This window comes from Silurus meridionalis, chromosome 26, assembly GCF_014805685.1.
Source record: "Silurus meridionalis isolate SWU-2019-XX chromosome 26, ASM1480568v1, whole genome shotgun sequence".
Taxonomy (NCBI): domain Eukaryota; kingdom Metazoa; phylum Chordata; class Actinopteri; order Siluriformes; family Siluridae; genus Silurus; species Silurus meridionalis.
Genome location: NC_060909.1, coordinates 1272265 through 1298791, shown reverse-complemented (window position 1 = coordinate 1298791; position 26527 = coordinate 1272265). Strand labels below are relative to the sequence as shown.

The window sequence follows — 26527 nt, the reverse complement described above, 5'->3', positions numbered from 1 at the left end:
ACAATCCCTCCATCCATCCATTTTAGAGTTCCTAATCAAGTGCAGCAAACCTCAGACGTCTGTGAGCTCTAGTGCTTGGTGTTCTTCAGGTTGAAACCATTAGTGACTCTTAGAAAGGTTGCCTTTGTCCACATTGTTCAATTATTTTTGCCAAAACAAATTCTTGAAAACCAGCGGTGGACGAAGTGGACAAATAATTAAAGTAAAGATCTACTCTGTAAAATATTCCTCCAATAAAAGTAAAAGTGTCCCTTTAAAAAGCCTTCAAATGTACTTAAGTATCCAAAGTACTATGTTTTATTATGGCTGTCATTTTCCTATTATCATTTCAGTCACAAAACTTTTAATCAAATCAAGTTTATGTGAAAAGACTCGAATGTGAATCATGTAAATGAGGTCACGTGTGTTGTTGCGAGTTCGAGTCTGGAGTTTCTTCATCATTTATTCCTCTCTAAATGTTCTGCTTGATGTTGAACTGATGCTGAACTGTATGTTGGTGATCAGTAGATGCACCGAGCGCCGATCAGAACACGTGTAAAACAGAGCGTGCGCTCGATCCTGATTGGTGACTCGCTGCGTGTTTCACCAGTTACGTTTTAATTTTCGAATGGAAATTAATACAGATACACGAAAAAACTACTTAAGTACAGTAACAAATGACATTAACTTTATTACTGTCCAACACTGTAACCCTCTTAATGTTAAAACTGCCATGTCTGCTTTTCTGTCCTGTGCAGAGACTCACGCCATGCTGCAGCCTGTGATAGATATAGATCAGGGGGAGTTCTCCATCCCGATCACTGTATCAGACTCGGGTTCTCCTTCTCTCTCCTCCAACGCATTGGTGAACGTGACAGTGTGTCCATGCGATAGGGTTGGACAATGTATGAGCGCCACAGCGGCGGCCATTTTTGGAACTAGAGCGGGAATCAGCTTTATCGCTCTTATGATCATCATGGCCAGTGTTGCTCTTCTAATATGTAAGTTTTTTTTTTTTTTTTTTCTTGAGGCTGAGATGAAGTCATGAGTGCATTTATTTATTGTAGTTAAAAAAAAATATATCTGAAAGTAAGAGTGTAACGCTACACAAAATCCTCGGTTCGGGACGTACCTCGGTTTATAAATCACAGTTCGGGTCGATTTCGGTTCAGTTACGGTTCAGAAATGCAAAACATCAAACTGCTTTTCGTTTTATTTAACGCATTTTATTATTATTAATATGTGATTATCAACATTTTAACACTTAAAAACATGTTTTAATAAAATTCCTGCTTGGTAAAATAATATAATATTTGCTAAAAAATAAAAAAACGTCAAAATAATGCAATACACTTTTTATTATATTAATTAAATTGAGTAATCAATTAAATTGGCACAAATTAAATTGATTAAATAAAATTCAATAAACAGAAAAATTATATGAAAATGTTGACATTTGTTAGACCCCATTTGGGTAATACAGATGTGTTTATAAGTGTGTGTGTGTAACATATGTTCTACTTAACTGGAATTGTCTGGATTTTCTCCTTTTGAGAGAAATTCTTGAAACTGGATATAAAATGTTAAAGAATCCATAGCGCTAACATTAGCTGCCAGACTCTTCCTGGTTATCGGTTAACGATAACGCTATAGATTCTTTAACCTGCATATTTAACATATTTCAAATAGAATATTTAACATATTGACATTTAGATAAACAATTAGAATATTTTACATATGCATGCGCAAAACAAATCGTATTTCCAGTACTGACTGAGTAGCCCCTGTGACACTGCAATAACTCGAGTTTCTTTTTTATATCCTTGGCATTGTTGTGTATGTTTTCAAGATTAATAATAATTGTAAAAAAAATGTGCTTAAAGTGCCAGGCAGTGACTTAACAAACTTGTGGTCCGCCACTTAATACGTTCCTGAGGAAACAAAATATAAATTAACTATGTTCCGCACATTAAAAGGAATACATGTACCATTACACTCTATCAGAAAGCGGTTACATCAAATATAGATATATATATGTGTGTGTGTGTGTGTGTGTGTGTGTGTGTGTGTGTGTGTGTGTGTGTGTGTGTGTGTTGCTCAGTGTTGTTGCTCCTTGCTGTGGCCATGAGGAGCTGCACCAGGCGTGGTGTTAAAAAGGGAGGAGGTCTGCTGATTGGAGAATCAGACGATGACATACGTGACAATGTACTGAACTACGATGAGCAGGGCGGGGGAGAGGAAGACGAGGTGAGGATTAACAAACCAATTTGAACAAAATTTTATGGACACCTGATCATAGGTGCTTCTTTTTTGAATTCATTCCACATTTAGTCTCCAGTTGCTATTATAATAACCTCCACACTTCTGGTGAGTAATGTCAGGTACTGATGTAGATGAGGTGAGGAGGCCTGGTGGTGCAGTCAGCGTTCACATTCGTTGTTTAATAAGGTTGAAGGTCAATGCTCTCTACAGTAGATGTTCCTCTTCAACCCATGTAAAGCATATTTTCATTAAACTGGCTCTGTACATTGGGAACATTTCATACAACCGCATCCAAAGACGTCCTGAACAGTTCTGTACCTCCAACTTTCTAGTAAAGTTTAGAGAAGAACTACATATGGCTCTGAAAGTCAGGTGTCCTTATAGTTTTTGGCCATATAATGTATTTATGGATTTGTGTGTGTGTGAGCATGAAAATGTGTAAAACAGCCCACTGTGCGGTATGTTTGGGGTGAGGCAGACCGAGGGAGTGGAGAGCAGCAGCTGGTGTGTGGTGAGTCTGTGGGAAACACCGATACACACCATGTATGGCACAGAGAAGCTCTGAATTAGCCTGGGGAATTCATGCAGCTGACACATTTCAGTCTTCTAATAACAACCACAAAGGCATTCAAAAGTCATAGTTTTTTAAATAGCTTTCAAAATGGCACCTTAGTCCTTAAAAAATACTTTCAATCTAGTTTTATTTGTATAGCATGTGTTTTTTTACAGTATACATTGTCACAAAGCAGATTTATTGAAATGCATAGCATTAAAATGCTCATATAAAACATTCATCCCTAAAAGTGTGTACCTAATGAGCGATCCCTAATGAACAGTAATGAGGAAAAAAAACTCTGAGACTTTATAGTGTGATTAAAGTTAATGCTATTAATTAACATGTTCATTCATAGATTTTTACTGTTTTCAATCTAATTTGGAAGCTAATTTTAGTTTCTAATGAACCCTTTTTCCTCCATAATCAAACATACAGCTGTTGCTGGCTTAGCATTAATGCTGCTAGTTACTCGCTAAACAGTTTTAGCATTCATAAGGGAGATTATTGTCTACCTAATGTTTGGAAGCCGATCTCAAACATTTGTAAAAACAGCTAGTTATTATTGGTTTTATTGTATTACCGAGTTAAGATGCTAACTGTAGACTGTTTTGCTAATTAGCCTTCATAGCTGTGTTTTCTCTTTTTGAGGGTTCAGACGCCTCAGAGGAGAAAATATTGTGGTATTTTTTATTTCTCATTCTAACCAATCAAATCAGTAAATCTGCATTATGATTAAGATGTTACCAGAATCTAAAGCACAGTGATCACAAGTGTACACGATTTATTTTTTATAGCATTTTTATTGAATTTTAATTGTATTTTACCAAATACAGTTATATAGTATTGTTGTCAAGACCACTTAAATCACCACTTAAATCAGGGCTTAAAAATCAGAACCAGGACTAAAACAATAAGCGATCAAGACCTCTTTAAATACCAAAATAGCAACGTAACCCTTACGATTAAAAGTTGTAATAAAATGCTAATAATAAAAAGTCATTGCAGAGGTGAATTTTATAGGTAGGAATTCTCCTTTTATTTCTATGAGCCAAATAAAAGAGAAAACCACATTCAAGAACTGAAATAAACATCTTTATTCAATGCTTTTCATAATTTATCATCCACCAATATCATTTCTGTGCACACAAAAATGTTCAACATTAAAAATGCAGAAAAGCTGTAAATACCCCAGATATATTGAAATCTATGATAATTTAATTTACATAAAAAGATCAGATAATAGTATTAATACAGTAATAATTCAATGTATGTTTAATATTGATGCATGAACAGTCATTAAGAGAGTTATCTACACACAAGATGTTTCATATTTCAAATAAACGCAGGTTGGTTTTTTTATGGATTTGTTTGGAGCTATTTTTTTTGGCGTCTAAAATGTCGAATTTTAAATTCAGTTGTCTAAAAGTCAATTCATATGGACTTCCTGTTTTTTTTTTTTTTTACTTTTTCTCATATCCCTTAAAACAGCTCTCTTGTGCTTGTGCTGTGGCTTTATTATATCAGATGTTATGAAAAAGATCTCAAGATTTCATATTAGTTCTGTTTTACAATCCCATGTTTATTTCTGACCCGCACCCCAGCACCAAAAGAAACCGAATTAGAAACTGAACACTGGTTGTGTTTGAAGCATAAGGTTTTAATTCTAATCACATTAATGATGTTAACAAATAAATCAGACAATGCATCTGCAATTTAGTGAAATCCCAGCAGTAATGTTCTTGACCAGTCTTGAAATAAATTCATCTTAATTTTATGATGCAAGATTGAGATTAAATCCGTTCAGACCGAGATCAGACCTTCAGAAAATGGTCTTGAGACAGTTTTATAACACTACAGTTAAGTAAACAAACAAATGTTAATGAATTGTTTTGCATCTGAAGTAATGCACAGTACTGATAGATGATCTGCATGCAGGGATGTGTCTCAATGGAGGCATGTTGGGAATTGGTTAAGAGAAGAACCAAAGTCACATGTTGGATAAAAAGATGGCGGCGAATAAAAGAAACGCTTGTATTAAAAGGGAAATGTGGTCATTTGGTGCCACTCAGATGGAATGGGTTCACTTTTGAGTCTGGTTCTTCTCAAGTTTTCTACCGAATCCCATCTCAGGGTATTTCCCTGCCACATTTTAAATGTTCACTCATAAGGGATATACTTACACTAATTACTGTATATATTATAACCTCTGTAAAGCAGCTTCAAGACAATATTCATTATTAAAAACGCAACACAAATAAAACTGAATTGAATTTAATTGAATGTCTGGTTCAGAAGGTTCAGACTGTGATTTCTCAGTCGTATTTATTTACTCAGCTTTGCGTTTCAATAATAATTCAATTGTTTTGGCATCACAGCCCTGGACTTTGGACTTTTCCATCACTTGAGTGGTCTTACCCACTTTTCTTTATGTTGTAAGGATTATCCATGTTATGTTTATGTTCTATATCATTTACTAAACCCATATCAGATCCAGGATGGTTTTAGACTGTTATACTGTGTCCAGCTTGTGCACATTAACAGACAGAAATCACTCTGGTTTCTTCTCTTTCAGGATGCCTTCAACATTGATCTCCTGAGGACCCCGAATCACATGGTTCCTCCTCCGGAATCCTTCAGTCCACCAGGATCCGGTCATCCTAAATGGAAGCAGCCACTCCGGAAAGATGCTCCGTACAACTTACCTTCACCTGCGTACCCACGCAAACCTAAAGGAGAACCTACCGACATTGAAGATTTCATCAGTGATGTACGTGAGAATAAATTCTTCATAAATTAAAAAAAAGGGTAAAAAAAATGTCAATTAAAAAAGGCAATAAGAGAGATTGTTATTATAGGGTTTTTTCGTTTTGTTTTCTATTTCATTTCCTTTTAAAGGTGCGCATGAAGCATTCAAAAGTATTGGGACAGCAGACTTTTCCACCCATATGTGGTCCTTTTTCTCCAAACTGTTACCACAAACTTTAAGGCACACATTTGTATAGGATTTCTTTGGATGAGGTGGATGAACTTCTCCCTTCGCTTGATCTTAGTAGATCCAGCTCTCCTAGTTCAAGCCAGCTCCATGGGTTTACATTAGTTGGAGTCGAAGATCTCCTGCTATGGAGCTCCAACCCTATTGAACAATGAATGAATGAATTTTAGCCAAATGAAACCTCCACACAATCTAGTGGAACATCTTCCCAGAAAAGTGGAGGTTACTAGAAGAGCAAACGAGGACTAAAGGTGGAATAAGATGTTCGAAAAGGAGCGCATACCGATCCTATGCTACACAAACACAAACTAGAACAAAACGAGTCAGGATTATGTGTAAAAAAAAAAAATTATAATAAAAAATTATAATAAATAAATAAAATAAACTGAAAACCCTGTGAATGAAAAGTTAATACAATGACATTTTATTATAATTAAAGGTTTTAATGATCATTTATTTATTTATTCGAATTTCTCTCTTCCTTCTTATGTTCTTCTGACTACCATTAGTATGCATGTGAGATCACAGAGCCGCTTATCATTTCTTCTCTGCAGTGCCTGGACGTTGCAGACAACGACCCCAACGTGCCTCCTTTCGACACGGCTCTGATCTACGACTTCGAAGGAAACGCTTCTCTCGCGGGCAGCCTGAGCTCCATCGCTTCCTGTGGCTCAGACGAAGACCAGGACTACGACTACCTTAACGACTGGGGACCGCGCTTCAAGAAACTGGCTAACATGTACGACCCGCGCTAGTCATCCTCATAGCATCTGTGCCTACACAAGATTTCTTTTTTTTTCTCAAAGCACATGTTTTTTCTATTTATATATATATATATATATATGTATCTCCTTAACCAAAACTCCAGGAGAAAGTGTTTCAACATCATTCCCACATTCCCCACTGTACGCATTAAGGGCTCTGTGATGTAGGCACTACTGATGAGGATGGGAATGTGTGTGTGTGTGTGTGTGGATCATCGAACCTGCAGAAGCTTCTCAAATTGGCCTCCAGGGTGTTCTTTTAAAAGTTCAATGCTGTCAAGTGAGAGACGGCATGAGCCATTTTTTTTCTCCCACAGCGCCGTTACGGATCAGCGAGTTATTTCACAACGCTGCCATGATGGTGCTTTTACATTCTTTTAAAAAGGAAAGTGCATTATAATAAGAGAGAGATGTAAAAAGAACCATTTTTCCTTTTAGGATTCAGAGCTCCTAACACTAATTATCTGCAAATGTGAGAACCTGGCTTTTCCAGCCATTTGTGCTTCTTCTCCAAACTCTTCCCTTCTCCTCCATGTGCTTCTTCTTCAAACTCTTCCCTTCTCCTCCATGTGCTTCTTCTCCAAACTCTTCCCTTCTCCTCCATGTGCTTCTTCTCCAAACTCTTCCCTTCTCCTCCATGTGCATCTTCTCCAAACTCTTCCTTCTCCTCCATGTGCTTCTTCCAAACTCTTCCCTTCTCCTCCATGTGCTTCTTCTCCAAACTCTTCCCTTCTCCTCCATGTGCTTCTTCTCCAAACTCTTCCTTCTCCTCCATGTGCATCTTCTCCAAACTCTTCCTTCTCCTCCATGTGCTTCTTCTCAAACTCTTCCCTTCTCCTCCATGTGCTTCTTCTCCAAACTCTTCCCTTCTCCTCCATGTGCTTCTTCTCCAAACTCTTCCCTTCTCCTCCATGTGCATCTTCTCCAAACTCTTCCCTTCTCCTCCATGTGCTTCTTCTCCAAACTCTTCCCTTCTCCTCCATGTGCTTCTTCTCCAAACTCTTCCCTTCTCCTCCACATGCTTCTCCAAACTCTTCCCTTCTCCTCCATGTGCTTTTTCTCCAAACTCTTCCCTCCTCCTCCATGTGCTTCTTCTCAAACTCTTCCCTTCTCCTCCATGTGCTTCTTCTCCAAACTCTTCCCTCCTCCTCCATGTGCTTTTCTCCAAACTCTTCCCTTCTCCTCCATGCTTCTCCAAACTCTTCCTTCTCCTCCATGTGCTTCTTCTCCAAACTCTTCCCTTCTCCTCCATGTGCTTCTTCTCCAAACTCTTCCCTCCTCCTCCATGTGCTTCTTCTCCAAACTCTTCCCTTCTCCTCCATGTGCTTCTTCTCCAAACTCTTCCCTTCTCCTTCACGTGCTTCTTCTTCAAACTCTTCCCTTCTCCTCCATGTGCTTCTTCTCCAAACTCTTCCCTTCTCCTCCATGTGCTTCTTCTCCAAACTCTTCCCTTCTCCTCCATGTGCTTCTTCTCCAAACTCTTACCTTCTCCTCCATGTGCAAATGTCTTTGAATGCTGGAGAATGAAATTTTCCCTTCATTCAAATCTGTTCCTAAATGAGTAGAAGATCTTCTGCTAAAGACCTCCAACCCTAATAGACATGTTGAGCTGGAACGCTGACTGCACCCCAGGCCTCTTCACCACATGTCAACTTTTCTAACACCATTGTGGCTGAATGAATCTCCACAAATCTCCACCAAAGCTAGTAGAACATCATTTCATCAATTGTCGGAGGAAACCGGAGAACCCAGAGGAAACCTGCAAACCCTGGATGAACAAATGGCGTGAAAGAAGCCGAGGTTTTTACTGCAAAATAATAATTATATATATATATATATATATATATATATATATATATATATATATATATATATATATATATATATATATATATATATATATAAAATGGAAAAATAAACTAGAAGCATGTTTTTGTTTTTTATAAATGAAAGCACTATGAAATGCTTTTCTGATAAATGGGACACTGAACATTGTGTAGTAATTTTGTGATACTTGTTTTTTTTATACGATTGTATATAAAGTTGCAGTTTTTTTCCGACAGCGTTTCTTTATTCATTACGGCTTTATAAAACATTTTACTCCCAAAAAACAGTTATTCCTTCTTTTACCATGTTGTTGTTTTTTTTTGTGTGCAAGGAATCTTTTTTTTCTTTTCATATTTATTTCTTACGAATTGTCGTGACATTTTGTAAAATAAAAGAAAAAGGCAACCGGCGGTGCTGTTTTACTTATTCAACACAAAAATAACATCTTTACAGTGGAACGTACGCTTGTACAGGAAAATATATATAAAAAAAAAAAAACAATCTGTGAGGTTTGGCAGGACACGTCTCTGATAACCTGCGAGGACGTTTGATTTATTTATTTATTTATTTTAGAGAGTACACGTCATCACGGCTACCGCGAGAACAATAATTTCACAGATCGCATCAAAATAAATAAAATAGTGCTTTAAATGATGAACAGAGGGACGTTTTCATTGGCTGCTTTAACCTGCATTTATATATTAAAAATTACACTGCAGGCGTCCCCAAAAAAACTGACCAATCAGCTCTCACCTTATAATGCATCTTCAAAAAAATAGCCTTTTCTCTTCTATGCGTAAGAGCAGAATTCATGTGCTTCATGGAGCCTCAAAGCCAGCTCCATGAAGATCTGCTTTACATGAGTTAGAGTGGAAGATCTGCTATAGCTCTCCAACACTACGGAACAATGAACAACCCTTTGTAGCTGAATTAGCACAAATCTCCACAAAATCTAGTGGAACATCTTCCCAGAAGAGCAAAATGCAAAATAAGCATAGGAAAAGCTCATAGGCATTTTCTAGGTGTCCACAAACTTCTGTATATATTTACAGTAGGAGGATCACTTCGGCCCCAGGTTCTCGTACTCCTCTTCCCTCCGTGCTTTAGGGGGCGTAGGAGGCTCCTCATCTCCCACGTCCTGCTTATCCTTCTCTGCTTCGATCCAGCTCTGAGGGGCGATCATCTTTTTGGGGCCGTGCGGAGACGGACCGAACAGAGCCTCAATGTCATCGTAGTTCACCACTTCTCGCTCGAGGAGCGCGTCGGCCAACTAGAACACCAACATCATCATGGTGAGTTTTTCATCTTTCATTCTCATTAATAAGACTGCTGAGTAGTCTATAAACATCGCTGAATAACGTGATAATAAAACGTATATGGACAAAAGTATTAGAACATCTGATTTTTCCAACCATATGTGGTTCTTCTCCAAAACTCATTTTCCCTGCACTTGAACTAGGAGACTCAAACCTGCCATCCATCCATCCATCCACCCACCCACCCACCCACCTCATGTATTTCATACTTTGGATAGTAAGAGTCCGAACGCATTACATACATTAAAAGTGCATGAGATAAATCAGTGATATTTCTCTGAATGTGACTCACCAGTACAAGTTTGTCCCTGTTATCCAGGAGCAGTTTCTCCGTGAGTCTGTACGCACGTGCAATTAACATCTTCGCTTCCTGAAGAACATCAACAGTCACGATTTGTTATTCCTGTGCATTTACTGACTCTGAAATAAAATCATAGACTGTTTTCTATGTGTGTGTTCGCTCACATGGTCCATCTGCTGCTGAAGGGCCTGGCTGAAGGGCCTGCGCCCGATACCCGCCTGTTGATCTGTTTCAGGGAAGGACACCTGTCCAACATTAGGCACCATGCCATACTGCTTGACCATGGCGTAGGCGACACGTGTCACCTTTCGCAGATCATCCTGAGCACCTGTGTACAGTGGTATTAGTTTGATGTGGTGTTCACGTGGTACTTCCCTGTGCTGTGTATACTTCAATATTCAGTCAACAATATTCACTTTATTTATTAGGAAGCCGTGTCTCCTTCTCAGCATATGATGAACATGAGCACAGGGACTGATTAGTATAGGTCACATCTCCCCCCTTCAGTATGATTAATGCACACTGAGGCCACACCCCCTTCAGTATGATTAATGCACACTGAGGCCACACCCCCTTCAGTATGATTAATGCACAGAGAGGCCACACCCCCTTCAGTATGATTAATGCACACTGAGGCCATGCCCCCTTCATTATGATTAATGCACACGGAGGCCACACCCCCTTCAGTATGATTAATGCACAATGAGGCCACACCCCCTTCCGTGTGATTAATGCACACAGAGGCCACACCCCCTCCGTATGATTAATGCACAAGGAGGCCACGCCCCCTTCAGTTTGGTTAATGCGCACAGAGGGCCCCCAATGTAATTAATTTGCACATAAGCCACGCCCCCTTCGGTGTGATTAATGGGCACAAAGTGGCGTCTTGCTCAAAGGTGGGCTTTGAGGTCACGCCCCTTCACTGGGACTAACTTTCATACACGCCAACTGTGTGTGTGTGTGTGTGCGCATGTGGGCAGATTAAACATACCTGTAGTGACTTTGTTAAATGTAATGGCTTCAGAGGCTCTGCCACCCAGAGCCATGCACATTCTCTCAAACAGCTGCTCTTTGGTTAACAGGTACTGGTCCTTTGGCAGGATCTGGGAGAAGCCTAGAGCAGCGTTGGTCCTCGGAGCTATGGACACCTACCGGAGGTGAGAAACCCCGCATAAAGAAGATAAATACCTCCGTGAACATTAAACATGACAAACAATCCAAATACACGCATGAAACCTTTATACAATATGTAACACATTCTGTACCTTCATGACGGCTTCTGTGTGTTCCAGCAGCCATCCCACAAGAGCGTGGCCTGACTCGTGGAACGCCACCACCCTCCTCTCCGATTTAGACAAGATCTTGTTCTTCTTAACACTGCCTGCTCATTGCAAAAAGCAAATATAAGACTAGATAACAATAACAAGCAAATATAAGATAAGAGCAACAGCGAGTCCATGGACGCTGTTGTACCTGCAATAATTCTCTCCACTGCATATTCAAAATTAAACGTATCAATGGTCTTGTAGCCTTCACGGGCCGCGTGAAGAGCCGCTTCATTGCAAATGTTTGCGATGTCAGCACCTGTCAGAGTCAGAGAAACCTCAAATGAGCTCGGAGAGGAAATTCATGCCCAAGTTCTGCTTTTGTTTTGAATTGTTTAGCTCTCTATCCAGGTATTGTCCTGCTGCTCATCTGAGGGGTTTCATGACCAGCTTGATAAAATCTGAAAAACCCACCACTGAAGCCAGGCGTGAGCTCCGCCAGACGCAAGGAGTAGAAATTTGCAGGATGGGAAAGCTTAAGGATCTTCAAGTGCTGCTCAAAGATCTCCTTTCTCTCCTAAAAATCATCAGAACATTAGAGATGGAGATTGCACGTCTACAAATGATTCCATCTGAATGAACAGTACCTGGAGAGTGGGGAGGTCAATAAATATGTGTCTGTCCAGCCGTCCTGGTCTCATCAAAGCATTGTCCAAAATATCTGCTCGGTTGGTGGACGCCAAGACAATGACGTGATCGGTGGTTCCCATACCTAGAGGAGACAAAGACAGGAGCAGAGTCAAACCTAGGGACTGATCCACTGCGAAACGCAGAAGGTGCTGGACACGCTTCGAAAAAGAAGACTTCCAGGACACGTCTCAGAAGAACACTGTTAGCACTGTATTGCTGTGCATGGGGACATGTTTTGAAGGTGAACGTGTGAAAACGTAGATAAATAAAATACTTTCTTGTAAACAGAGCGAATCTCCAAACTTTTTAAAAACCACCTCGTCAATAACTTGATAAAATGACAAAATAAATCCAATCTGTTCATACCATCCATTTCAACTAGTAGCTGGTTGAGAGTCTGCTCTTCCTCGGTGTTGCTGAAGCCGGACATGTTGGTGGATCGTTTTTTACCCACAGCGTCGATCTCGTCGATGTAGACGATGCAGGGTGCCCGCGTTCTCGCCTCTTTAAACAAACTCCTCACCCTCGCAGCACCGAGGCCTGAAACACACGGATCAAGTTAATCATGTAAAAAAGACTTGTTATAGAACACACAGAGCTGTACTGTGTCGCTTACAGAGTTCCCACGCTTTCATAAACACCAGATTCAAGGATTTGTTTTAAAAGCACTATTTATTTTATATCAAACACCAATCAAAATTTACACCCCGGCAAATACTGAGTCATGAATAGAGTAATGAAAGACCACTTGTGGTACTTAACATTTCACTAATACTTAACATTTACAGTCAAAACGTCAGAGTAATAGTGATGTTTCAAATGTGCAGGTCTCATAAATTTCGAGCGTTTGGGGCAGTCGCGTTCAAAGGAATTGAATTCAACACATTGACTTCAATGGAGTTTGTGGTAATATTCAAATAACGAGTGCAGAACGCTGATTGGGGACAGTCCGAGATGCTAAAAACAATAAATATATATATATATATATATAATGCACGCTGATGCACACGTTTTTCTCCTGTTAAAATAGTTATAAAGACAGTGATGATATAAGAACAAATTCAGCACACGTTAAATGTATATATATAAATACAAACTTATGCTTATTAATAACAATGTTCCTTTCAGAGAAGTCTTACAGATCATATGTCCAACCTCTGCCAAGTACCAAATTAAAGAGTACACAGGGAGTAACAAATATTCTGGTATATTTAAACTCATTGTTATAATCATAATTCCTCATTGTAACTGTAGAAAAGAGGCCAGGTTTTAGTACTAAAGACAAAGTTCAAGGAAACGTCCGATTTCTGCTACAGAGAATTATTTTCGAATATATTTCAATTACTTTTAATCCCATGGCACAGAGTCAGACTGAAAAGAAAAGAAAATGTTTTTTCCTGCACCGTCCGCTTTTTTTGCCTAATAAATAAATCCTGCATCAAAGCTGAATTTTTTTCCAGATGCATCAAAGGAAGGAAGAAAGGCCAGGCATCAAGCTGAGATCTCACCTCCAATCACCTCCACAAACTCAGATCCAGCCATAGCCAGAAAGGGCACCTGGGCTTCAGTAGCCACTGCTTTAGCCAGCAGGGTTTTGCCACAACCTGGCGGCCCGAGCAGCAGCGCACCCTTGGGTACCTTCGCTCCCAAGTTCAAGTATCTGTCTGGATTCTGTAAAAACAACACTTACTATCAATTCTACAGCTTTTTTTAGGACTGATATTGATCTTTTTGAACAAATACAATGAAAAGAAGCTCTGAAGATTATACCTTTAGATAATCCACAAACTCCTTCACCTCCATCTTGGCCTCGTGCATCCCGGCTACGTCTTTGAAGCTTACTCCTTTCCCGGACTTTCCGTCTACGACGGTGAACTTTGCCATTTTTAACTGATTCTAGGTTTATACAAATCAATCAATCAGTAAATAAAGAGCGGAAGACAGAATCCATATACAATCCTAATTCCAAAAGAAAAAAGTTGGGGCAGTGTGTAGAATGTAAATTGAAACAGAACAAATGCAATGATTTGCAAATCTCAAAAATCCATATTTTATACACAATAGAACAATGAAAAAAAATCACAAATTAAAGAAATGTACTGTTTTAAGGAAAAAATAAACAAGATCATTTTAAATTTGACGGCTGCAACACGTCTCAAAAAAGTCGGGGCAACAAAAGTCTGGAAAAAGTTTGTTATTAAAATTGAACAGTTGAAGAAACATTTTGTAACTAATAAGGTTTATTACCAACAGGCAATTATTAGATGATTGGGCATAAATAGTGTAACTCAGAGAGTCTCTCAGAAGTAAAAATGAGCAGGTCCAGAAAACGTATTTTTTCCAGAAAAGGCCTTGTAGATTTGAGAAGGACAATGTTAACATGTTAACTGCAAACTGCATCTAATACAATAGCATGACTTCATAGTAGAAGAGTCCAGGTGCTGAACTGACCTGCATGCAATCTTGATCTTTCACCATCGGACAACATTTGGTGCATTATGAAACAAAAAACACAACAAAGAAAACCCAGAACTGTTCAGCAGCTAGAATCCTGTATCAGACACATACGGAAGAACATTCCTCTCCCAAAACTCAGGTCCCAGATGTACACGTACAGAAAACGTGATGCTACAAAGTGGGAAACACGGCACCGTCTCAACTTTTTCGAGACGTCAATTTCAAAATGACTTTTTTTTATTGTGAATAGAATATGGATTTAAGAAATTTGCAAATCATTGCATTCTATTTTTATTTACATGTTACACAGAGTCCCTAACTGTCTGGAATAGAGGTTGTAAAATATACACATCCTGTTTTTGTTTTTTTGCTTGTTTTTTATAATCATTTTGTAACACAGATGCCTGTTTTATAATTGTTGGAATGTAAACTGTGTTATTTTGAGTACTTTATTCATTTAATCGATCCAAATATCTAAATAGAAATCAGACATGTATGAAGAATAAACTCACACTCCAAACATTTCCTGGCTGATTTGTGAAGTCGGAAAAAAGTCGAATGCGTTCACCAGCATTAGAAATAAAATGGATAATGTTAAGAGTCATGACTTACGAAGGCGCTGAATCCGCCCTCTCGTACGCCCATCCCTGCCAAGCGGAAGATGTACCATAGGATTCCGACTCCGACAGCGGCCATGCCGAGAGCGTAGAGGGCGCTGCAGCGGTGACGAGCGAATACAAAGGGTTAGAATTTGGATGTAGCAGCAGACAACGATTCAAGATTTTTTTTTTTATACGTCACAAACATAGTTATATACAGAATACAACTTGCGGTAAATTAAAAACCTGATCAGCTGCGCAGAAAATTGTGCATCATGAAAAAAGGGATTACCGATTTTAAATAGGAGAAAATATATAGATTCTTCTTAAGAAACAGAGCAGATCTGGAGGGATTGTGGTTATAGAGGTTTTCGGTGAACTGGAATGTTTGGATGCTCTCAAAACACAAATCCTCACAAAATATTTGCTGATGGTCCAAGTGAACTGCTGCTTTTAATCCCAGAGATCACTTATGTCTGTTCTACCTTCTGGCTCTTTGAGGTCCATTAGATAATCCATGTTTCTCTGTCTCAATTTGTGCACAGGAACATCTTCATGCTGGAAGAGTTCTTTGGAAATATTGTTATCCTAAACAATAGACGTTATGAACGATAGCGTGCCTCCACATATTGGCCGGAGATCCACAGAAGATCGTGTGTCCACATACTTTTGGCAAAACCATACCCTTTTCTCATCTTAGGATGTAGATATCTATCCAAGCAGCCGCAAAGCCAAACTACTCACTTTCCAAAGAAGCCTGTGCGCTTGTAGGACACCGGGACTCTGTCCTTGGGGTCTATGTTGAGTTGCTCCTCTGCAGCTCGCAGCTTCTCCTCGAACTTATCGATGTTGGCCACCTGCATGCGGTACGTCAGGGCGAGTCTCTGCAAAACATAATGTGCTTTAGTGCCCACAGAGCAGGTGGAGGAAAACGTTGGAGTGATGGACACTGTAGTGCTGGATTTACCAGGTGCTGAGTGAAACAAAAAACACATGAAATAACGTTCCAGCACCACCATGAACCTGAACGCATGACGCATCAGCAGGTCAAATAAAAGTACAAAAGAGTACAGACACTGCACCTCAATCCTACTAAACTACCATTGGGGGAGTGGTAGCTCCAGCGGTTAAGGCGCTGGGTTACCGATCGGAAGGTCGGGGGTTCAAGCCCCGGTATCGCCAAGCTTCCACTCTTGGGCCCTTGAGCAAGGCCCTTAACCCTCTATGCTCCAGGGGCGCCGTATCATGGCTGACCCTGCGCTCTGACCCCAGCTTCTAAGCAAGCTGGGATATGCAAAGAACAAATTTCACTGTGCTGTAATGTATATGTGACAAATAAAGGCTATTCTATTCTATTCTATAAACTGCTCTGAGATGAACAAGAAAACCTCCTACTAGTGAAGAACATCTTTGGTGCGTTTTACAAAGTATTTCAGCTGAATGATTGGAGAACTGTCCAGGTGCTGAAAGTGTGTAAAGCTGTTTTCATGCTAAGGGAGGATTTTATAATGAGAATAAAGTCTGGATATTTATAGAACTGTTTGGTGAAAGGACAATTTTACAGCACTGAGTTATGAAATATGACCGGCTTTAGCTTGAGAACTCGGTAAGAAACGCTGTGAGGTGTAAATCAAGCTTTCCAAACGCGACACCAAGGAGAATACACACAGGCCTGCCGAAAACCACAGCCCCGGGGTGAAGGTCGATCTCTACGATCTCGCTCTCCGGCACCACCTGCACCCGAGCCACCTCGCCTTTGGCCAACATCTCATTCACAAAGTCGTTCCAGGAGATGTTCCCTCCACTGGCGGTAAACAGGTTCAGCAGGCTCATGCAAACGGCGATGATGAAGAGAATGCGCAGCCGCTCCTTGTACATCTGATTCTCCTGCTCGCGCTGCTTTTTCTCCTCTGACAGAAATATGAACATATAATTAGGCATTAATTAAATGTAGTTTTTTTTCCCCTCTTCAAATCAGAACTTTTCAATCCGGAGATACCTTCTTCCTCTTTGGGTGATTTCTTCTTCGGTCCATCGTTCTTCTGCTGTCTATCAGAGGAGGTGCTGAAATAAGTGACAGCACCTGATAGAAAGAAGACAGAATAATGAGGGGAGGAGGAACCAGTGCTCCTACCAGCATTTTATACGCTTTCAAAAATGTATTCGATAATAAAAAGCTACTTCTTGAATCATGTTTCTGTTCACATCATGTGTATTAAATGCATAAAGTTGAAACCGAACAGAAATATTTCAATCCAGAGGTTTAAATTGGCCTCTCTCAATAGAGAAAGAAACCGATGCAGATGTTTTACAGATGTTCTACAACCCTAGTCATAACTACATGGGGAAAATCTTTGATACAGCTCTTGCTTTATAAACAGCTATTATTAACAGTGATTTACAATAATGAGGTGAAGGAGGAATAAAAGAGATTACATTACTGTTTCTCTTATTACTTACTTCTCCACAATCCCAGCGGATCAGTACGCAGACCGTCCCTGTGGAGTGCTTTACTCAGCCCGAGAAATGTTGGGCTCGGGGGTCTGTTCAGGATTTGCTGTCGGAAGAAGAAAAAAAAGTGTCACCCAAATACTCAGCATGATAATAAAATCCTGATCTTTTATTAAGAACAAAATGTGGAGCAGGAGAAAAAAACAGAAACCAGAATGAACTGTTTCTATAAATTCTGTAAGTTATGGAATGAATTACTATAAAACATTGAAGTCACTTTGGCTAAATTAAATAAATAATCTCTTCCTTATTCATTACAACATCGTGAAAACAACATCCTACATCCACTTCCCATGACATGCTGAATCATGGACATGATCTCATAATCCTCATCCCACAATCTGATATATCCTGAAGGTGATTTCATATGTTTATCATAATAAAGAAAAAAGAAAAAAGAAAATCTCTAATTACTTCAACAATAAAACAAACCCCTTTATGTCCACAGTCCATCATCATCTTCATCACAGCCCCTTCTTCATTATCACCATCTTCATCATCATCATCATCATCATCACAGCCCTTCTTCATTACCATCATCATCATCACCACCATCACAGCCCCTTCATCATCATCATCATCATCATCACCATCACAGCCCTTCTTCATCATTACCATCATCATCACCACCCTTCATCATCATCATCATCATCATCATCATCATCATCACAGCCCCTTCATCATCATCATCATCATCACTATCACAGCCCTTCTTTATCATCATCATCATCATCATCATCATCATCATCATCATCCCTTCATCATCATCATCATCATCATCACAGCCCATTCATCATCATCACCATATCACCAGTGCCTTCACCATGACAGTGACTTTAACACCACAGTGCCTTCACCATAACGCTGACTTCAACACCACAGTGCCTTTACCATAACAGTGCCTTCAACACCACAGTTCCTTCAACACCACAACAGTGCCTTTACCATAACAGTATCTTCAACACCACAAAAGTCCCTTTACCACCACAACAGTGCCTGCACTGTAACAGTGCCTACAACACCACAACAGTGCCTACAACACCACAACAGTGCCTTCACCACCACAATAGTGCCTTCAACACCATAGTGCCTTCACAAGAACAGTGTCTTCAACACCATAACAGTGCCTTCAACACCATAACAGTGTCTTCAACACCACAACAGTGCCTTCAACACAACAGTGCCTTCATCACCACAGTGCCTTCAACACAACAGTGCCTTTATTATAACAGTGCCTTCACCATAACAGTACCTTAAACACCACAACAGTGCCTTTAACACAGTGTATCCAACACCACAACAGTGCCTTTAACACCACAACAGTGCTTTTAAACACCACAACAGTGCCTTCAAACACCACAACAGTGCCTTCAAACACCACAACAGTGCCTTCAAACACCACAACAGTGCCTTCAAACACCACAACAGTGCCTTCACCATAACAGTGACTTCACCATAACAGTGCCTTCACCATAACAGTGCCTTCAACACCATAACAGTGCCTTCAACACCACAGTGTCTTCATCACCACAACAGTGCCTTCAACACCACAACAGTGCCTTCAACACCACCACAGTGTTTTCAACACCATAACAGTGCCTAAATCACCACAGTGCCTTCATGTCCACAGTGCCTTCAACACCACAACAGTGCCTTTTCCACAGAAGTGCCTTCATGTCCACAGTGCCTTAATCACCACAGTGCCTTCAACACCACAACAGTGTCTTCAACACCACCACAGTGCCTTCACTATAACAGTGCCTTCACTATAACAGTGCATTCACAATAACAGTGTCTTTACCACCACAACAGTGCCTTCACCATAAAAGTGAATTCATCACCACAGTGCCATCATGTCCACAGTGTCAACACCATAACAGTGCCTTCAACACAACAGTGCCTTCACTATAACAGTGCCTTCACAATAACAGTGCATTCACAATAACAGTGTCTTTACCACCACAACAGTGTCTTTACCACCACAACAGTGCCTTCAACACCACAACAGTGCCTTCAACACCACAACAGTGCCTTCAACACCACAACAGTGCCTTCACCATAACAGTGACTTCACCATAACAGTGCCTTCAACACCATAACAGTGCCTTCAACACCACAGTGTCTTCATCACCACAACAGTGCCTTCAACACCACAACAGTGCCTTCAACACCACCACAGTGTTTTCAACACCACAACAGTGCCTTCAACATCATAACAGTGCCTTCATGTCCACAGTGCCTTCAACACCACAACAGTGCCTTTTCCACAGAAGTGCCTTCATGTCCACAGTGCCTTAATCACCACAGTGCCTTCAACACCACAACAGTGTCTTCAACACCACCACAGTGCCTTCACTATAACAGTGCCTTCACTATAACAGTGCCTTCACTATAACAGTGTCTTTACCACCACAACAGTGCCTTCACCATAAAAGTGAATTCATCACCACAGTGCCATCATGTCCACAGTGTCAACACCATAACAGTGCCTTCATCACCACAGTGCCATCATGTCCACAGTGCCTTAATCACCACAGTGCCTTCACAATAACAGTGTCTTCAACACCACAACAGTGCCTTCAACACCACAACAGTGCCTTCAACACCACAACAGTGCCTTCAACACCACAACAGTGCCTTCAACACCACAACAGTGCCTTCAACACCACAGTGCCTTCACCATAACAGTGCCTAAATCACCACAGTGCCTTCATGTCCACAGTGCCTTCAACACCATAACAGTGCCTTCAACACCACAACAGTGCCTTCAACACCACAACAGTGCCTTCAACACCACAACAGTGCCTTCATCACCACAGTGCCTTCAACACCATAACAGTGCCTTCAAAACCATAACAGTGCCTTCAACACCACAACAGTGTCTTCTCCATAAGAGTGCCTTCATGTCCACAGTGCCTTAATCACCACAGTGCCTTCAACACCATCTCAGTGCCTTCAACACCACAACAGTGTCTTCAACACCACCACAGTGCCTTCACTATAACAGTGCCTTCACTGTAACAGTGCATTCACTGTAACAGTGCATTCACAATAATGTCTTTACCACCACAACAGTGCCTTCACCATAACAGTGAATTCATCACCACAGTGCCTTCACCATAACAGTGCCTTCATCACCACAGTGCCTTCATGTCCACAGTGCCTTCAACACCATAACAGTGGCTTCAACACAACAGTGCCTTCACTATAACAGTGCATTCACTATAACAGTGCATTCACAATAACAGTGTCTTTACCACCACAACAGTGCCTTCAACACCACAGTGCCTTCACCATAACAGTGCCTTCATCACCACAGTGCCTTCATGTCCCCAGTGTCTTCAACACCACAACAGTGTCCTCAACACCACAGTGCATTCATGTCCACAGTGCCTTCAACAACATAACAGTGTCTTCAACACCATAACAGTGTCTTCAACACCATAACAGTGTCTTCAACACCATAACAGTGCCTTCATGTCCACATTGCCTTTAACACCATAACAGTGCCTTCATGTCCACATTGCCTTTATGTCCACAGTATCTTCAACACCACAACAGTGTCTTCAACAGAACAACAGGGTCTTCAACAGAACAACAGGGTCTTCAACACCACAACAGTGCCTTCAACACCACAACAGTGCCTTCAACACCACAACAGTGTCTTCAACACCACAACAGTGCCTTCAACACCACAACAGTGCCTTCAACACCACAACAGTGCCTTCATGTCCACATTGCCTTTATGTCCACAGTGCCTTCAACACCACAACAGTGTCTTCAACACCATAACAGTGTCTTCAACACCATAACAGTGTCTTCAACACCACAGTGCCCTTATGTCCACAGTGCCTTCAACACCATAACAGTGTCTTCAACACCACAGTGCATTCATGTCCACAGTGCCTTCATGTCCACAGTGCCTTCATGTCCACAGTGCCTTCACCATAACAGTGCCTTCAACACCATAACAGTGCCTTCAACACCATAACAGTGCCTTCATGTCCACAGTGCCTTTAACACCATAACAGTGCCTTTATGTCCACATTGCCTTTATGTCCACAGTGCCTTCAACACCACAACAGTGTCTTCAACACTATAACAGTGTCTTTAACACCACAACAGTGCCTTCAACACCACAACAGTGCCTTCAACAGCATAACAGTGTCCAACACCATAACAGTGTCTTCAACACCATAACAGTGCCTTCATGTCCACAGTGCCTTTAACACCATAACAGTGCCTAAATCACCACAGTGCCTTCATGTCCACAGTGCCTTCAACACTATAACAGTGCCTTCAACACAATAACAGTGCCTTCAACATCATAACAGTGCCTTCAACACCATAACAGTGCCTTTAACACCATAACAGTGCCTTCAACACCATAACAGTGTCTTCACCACCACAACAGTGTCTTTAACACCACAACAGTGCCTTCAACACCATAACAGTGCCTTTATGTCCACAGTGCCTTCATGTCCACAGTGCCTTCACATAACAGTGCCTTCACCACAACAGTGTCTTCAACACCACAGTGCCTTCATGACCACAGTGCCTTCATGTCCACAGTGTCTTCAACACCACAGTGCATTCATGTCCACAATGCCTTCATGTCCAGTGTCTATAACACCATAACAGTGTCTTCAACACCATAACAGTGTCTTCAACACCATAACAATGCCTTCATGTCCACAGTGCCTTTATGTCCACAGTATCTTCAACACCACAACAGTGCCTTCAACACCACAACAGTGCCTTCAACACCACAACAGTGTCTTCAACACCACAACAGTGCCTTCATGTCCACAGTGCCTTCAACACCACAACAGTGTCTTCAACACCACAGTGCATTCATGTCCACAGTGCCTTCAACACCATAACAGTGCCTTCATGTCCACAGTGCCTTTAACACCACAACAGTGTCTTCAACACCACAACAGTGCCTTCAACACCACAACAGTGCCTTCATGTCCACATTGCCTTTATGTCCACAGTGCCTTCAACACCACAACAGTGTCTTCAACACCACAACAGTGCCTTCAACACCACAACAGTGTCTTCAACACCACAACAGTGTCTTCAACACCACAACAGTGTCTTCAACACCACAACAGTGCCTTCAACACCATAACAGTGCCTTCAACACCATAACAGTGCCTTCAACACCACAACAGTGCCTTCAACACCACAACAGTGCCTTCAACACCACAACAGTGTCTTCAACACCACAGTGCCTTTATGTCCACAGTGCCTTTATGTCCACAGTGCCTTCAACACCATAATAGTGTCTTCAACACCATAACAGTGCCTTCATGTCCACATTGCCTTTATGTCCACAGTGTCTTCAACACCACAACAGTGTTTTCAACACAACAACAGTGTCTTCAACACAACAACAGTGTCTTCAACACCACAACAGTGTCTTCAACACCATAGCAGTGTCTTCAACACCATAGCAGTGTCTTCAACACCACAACAGTGCCTTTAACACCATAACAGTGCCTTCAACACCACAACAGTGCCTTCAACACCACAACAGTGCCTTCAACACCACAACAGTGCCTTCATGTCCACATTGCCTTTATGTCCACAGTGCCTTCAACACCATAACAGTGTCTTCAACACCACAACAGTGCCTTCAACACCACAGTGCCTTTATGTCCACAGTGCCTTCAACACCACAGCAGTGTCTTCAACACCACAACAGTGCCTTCAACACCACAACAGTGCCTTCAACACCACAACAGTGCCTTCAACACAACAACAGTGTCTTCAACACCACAACAGTGCCTTCAACACCACAACAGTGCCTTCAACACCACAACAGTGCCTTCATGTCCACATTGCCTTTATGTCCACAGTGCCTTCAACACCATAACAGTGTCTTCAACACCACAACAGTGCCTTCAACACCACAGTGCCTTTATGTCCACAGTGCCTTCAACACCACAGCAGTGTCTTCAACACCACAACAGTGCCTTCAACACCACAACAGTGTCTTCAACACAACAACAGTGTCTTCAACACCACAACAGTGCCTTCAACACCAAAACAGTGCCTTTATGTCCACAGTGCCTTCAACACCACAACAGTGTCTTTAACACCACAGTGCATTCATGTCCACAGTGCCTTCAACACCACAACAGTGCCTTCATGTCCACAGTGCCTTTAACACCATAACAGTGCCTTCATGTCCACATTGCCTTTATGTCCACAGTGTCTTCAACACCACAACAGTGCCTTCAACACCACAACAGTGCCTTCAACACCACAACAGTGCCTTCAACACCACAGTGCATTCATGTCCACAGTGCCTTCAACACCATAACAGTGTCTTCAACACCATAACAGTGCCTTCATGTCCACAGTGCCTTCAACACCACAACAGTGCCTTCAACACCACAACAGTGTCTTCAACACCACAACAGTGCCTTCAACACCACAACAGTGCCTTCAACACAACAACAGTGTCTTCAACATAACAACAGTGTCTTCAACACAACAACAGTGTCTTCAACACAACAACAGTGTCTTCAACACCACAACAGTGCCTTCAACACCACAACAGTGCCTTCATGTCCACATTGCCTTTATGTCCACAGTGCCTTCAACACCATAACAGTGTCTTCAACACCACAACAGTGCCTTCAACACCAAAGTGCCTTTATGTCCACAGTGCCTTCAACACCACAGCAGTGTCTTCAACACCACAACAGTGCCTTCAACACCACAACAGTGTCTTCAACACAACAACAGTGTCTTCAACACCACAACAGTGCCTTCAACACCAAAACAGTGCCTTTATGTCCACAGTGCCTTCAACACCACAACAGTGTCTTTAACACCACAGTGCATTCATGTCCACAGTGCCTTCAACACCATAACAGTGCCTTCATGTCCACAGTGCCTTCAACACCATAACAGTGCCTTCATGTCCACATTGCCTTTATGTCCACAGTGTCTTCAACACCACAACAGTGCCTTCAACACCACAACAGTGCCTTCAACACCACAACAGTGCCTTTAACACCACAGTGCATTCATGTCCACAGTGCCTTCAACACCATAACAGTGCCTTCATGTCCACAGTGCCTTCAACACCATAACAGTGCCTTCATGTCCACATTGCCTTTATGTCCACAGTGTCTTCAACACCACAACAGTGCCTTCAACACCACAACAGTGTCTTCAACACCACAACAGTGTCTTCAACACCACAACAGTGCCTTTATGTCCACAGTGTCTTCAACACCACAACAGTGTCTTCAACACCACAACAGTGTCTTCAACACCACAACAGTGTCTTCAACACAACAACAGTGTCTTCAACACAACAACAGTGTCTTCAACACAACAACAGTGCCTTTATGTCCACAGTGCCTTCAACACCACAACAGTGCCTTCATGTCCACAGTGCCTTCAACACCATAACAGTGCCTTCATGTCCACATTGCCTTTATGTCCACAGTGTCTTCAACACCACAGTGCCTTCAACACCACAACAGTGTCTTCAACACCACAACAGTGTCTTCAACACCACAACAGTGCCTTTATGTCCACAGTGTCTTCAACACCACAACAGTGTCTTCAACACCACAACAGTGCCTTCAACACCACAACAGTGTCTTCAACACCACAGTGCATTCATGTCCACAGTGTCTTCAACACCACAACAGTGCCTTCAACACCACAACAGTGCCTTCAACACCACAACACTGTCTTCAACACCACAACACTGTCTTCAACACCATAACAGTGCCTTCATGTCCACAGTGCCTTTAACACCATAACAGTGCCTTCATGTCCACATTGCCTTTATGTCCACAGTGCCTTCAACACCACAACAGTGTCTTCAACACCACAACAGTGTCTTCAACACCACAACAGTGCCTTTATGTCCACAGTGTCTTCAACACCACAACAGTGTCTTCAACACCACAACAGTGCCTTTATGTCCACAGTAGTGCCTTCAACACCACAACAGTGTCTTCAACACCACAGCAGTGTCTTCAACACCACAGCAGTGTCTTCAACACCACAGCAGTGTCTTCAACACCACAGCAGTGTCTTCAACACCACAACAGTGTCTTCAACACCACAACAGTGTCTTCAACACCACAACAGTGTCTTCAACACCACAACAGTGCCTTCAACACCATAACAGTGTCTTCAACACCACAACAGTGTCTTCAACACCACAACAGTGCCTTCAACACCACAACAGTGCCTTCAACACCACAACAGTGTCTTCAACACCACAACAGTGCCTTTATGTCCACAGTGCCTTCAACACCATAACAGTGTCTTCAACACCACAACAGTGTCTTCAACACCACAACAGTGTCTTCAACACCACAACAGTGTCTTCAACACCACAACAGTGTCTTCAACACCACAACAGTGCCTTCAACACCACAACAGTGTCTTCAACACCACAACAGTGTCTTCAACACCACCGTGTCTTTTTGTCCACAGCCCCTTCACCATCCTCATCCTTCATGTCTCAGTAAAACAGTGTCTCAGGTTACAGACCTGGATGATTTGGGTCTTCACTCCCCTCCCAGGCTGCACGATAATCCGCCATCCAGCGCACTGACTGCATCTCTGGATCTTTTCTAAGCCGCTGGTGGAAAGTGTTGTATTCGTGCCTCGGGCTGAATAAACGCTACGGGAGGACAGGAGTCGAAGCGGCCCGACATAACAGTGTTTCCCGAAGCGGCTCCCATGTTGCAGCAGCGCCGCCATGTTCTCCGCTGCGTGACGGGGCGGAGCCCAAACCACCTTTATAAAGGACACCAAGTGCACTACACAAGGCTGCAAAGCCGTTCAGTCACACCCTTCCTAGGGCACCTGGGTAGGGACTATGGAGTCACTTTAAATCCGGTGACGCAGGTTGCGTAAACATTTCATTTAAATAATTTTCAAACAATTAAACAATCATAAAGAAGTCGCTCTGTTGATCAGACTTTATTACTGACTGCAGCACAAATATATATTTATTTATA

General features: G+C 41.7%; 2 protein-coding genes across 2 annotated transcripts in view; one reads left to right on the top strand and one right to left on the bottom strand.

The window, feature by feature from the left end:
• cdh15 (cadherin 15, type 1, M-cadherin (myotubule)) overlaps positions 1–7143 on the top strand; it is an 18691-nt gene extending 11548 nt beyond the window's left edge. The window contains exons 11-14 of the mRNA XM_046840065.1: positions 738–980; positions 2081–2226; positions 5370–5564; positions 6344–7143. Of these exons, the coding sequence (XP_046696021.1) occupies positions 738–980; positions 2081–2226; positions 5370–5564; positions 6344–6544 (785 nt within the window). The 3' untranslated portion in view covers positions 6545–7143. The remainder of the gene's footprint in view (positions 1–737; positions 981–2080; positions 2227–5369; positions 5565–6343) is intronic.
• Positions 7144–8764: 1621 nt separating this feature from the next.
• On the bottom strand, positions 8765–26301 carry spg7 (SPG7 matrix AAA peptidase subunit, paraplegin). Its single transcript, XM_046840804.1, has 17 exons — positions 26055–26301; positions 17469–17565; positions 17008–17091; positions 16677–16918; positions 15753–15892; positions 15022–15124; positions 13723–13848; positions 13461–13623; positions 12319–12492; positions 11910–12034; positions 11737–11839; positions 11471–11581; positions 11263–11378; positions 10989–11145; positions 10162–10325; positions 9989–10066; positions 8765–9650 (listed from the first exon to the last, which is right to left on the bottom strand). The coding sequence occupies exons 1-17, from the start codon at positions 26265–26267 to the stop codon at positions 9441–9443; spliced, it is 2406 nt and encodes an 801-aa protein (XP_046696760.1). The 5' UTR covers positions 26268–26301; the 3' UTR covers positions 8765–9440.
• Between the last annotated feature and the right edge of the window lie 226 nt (positions 26302–26527).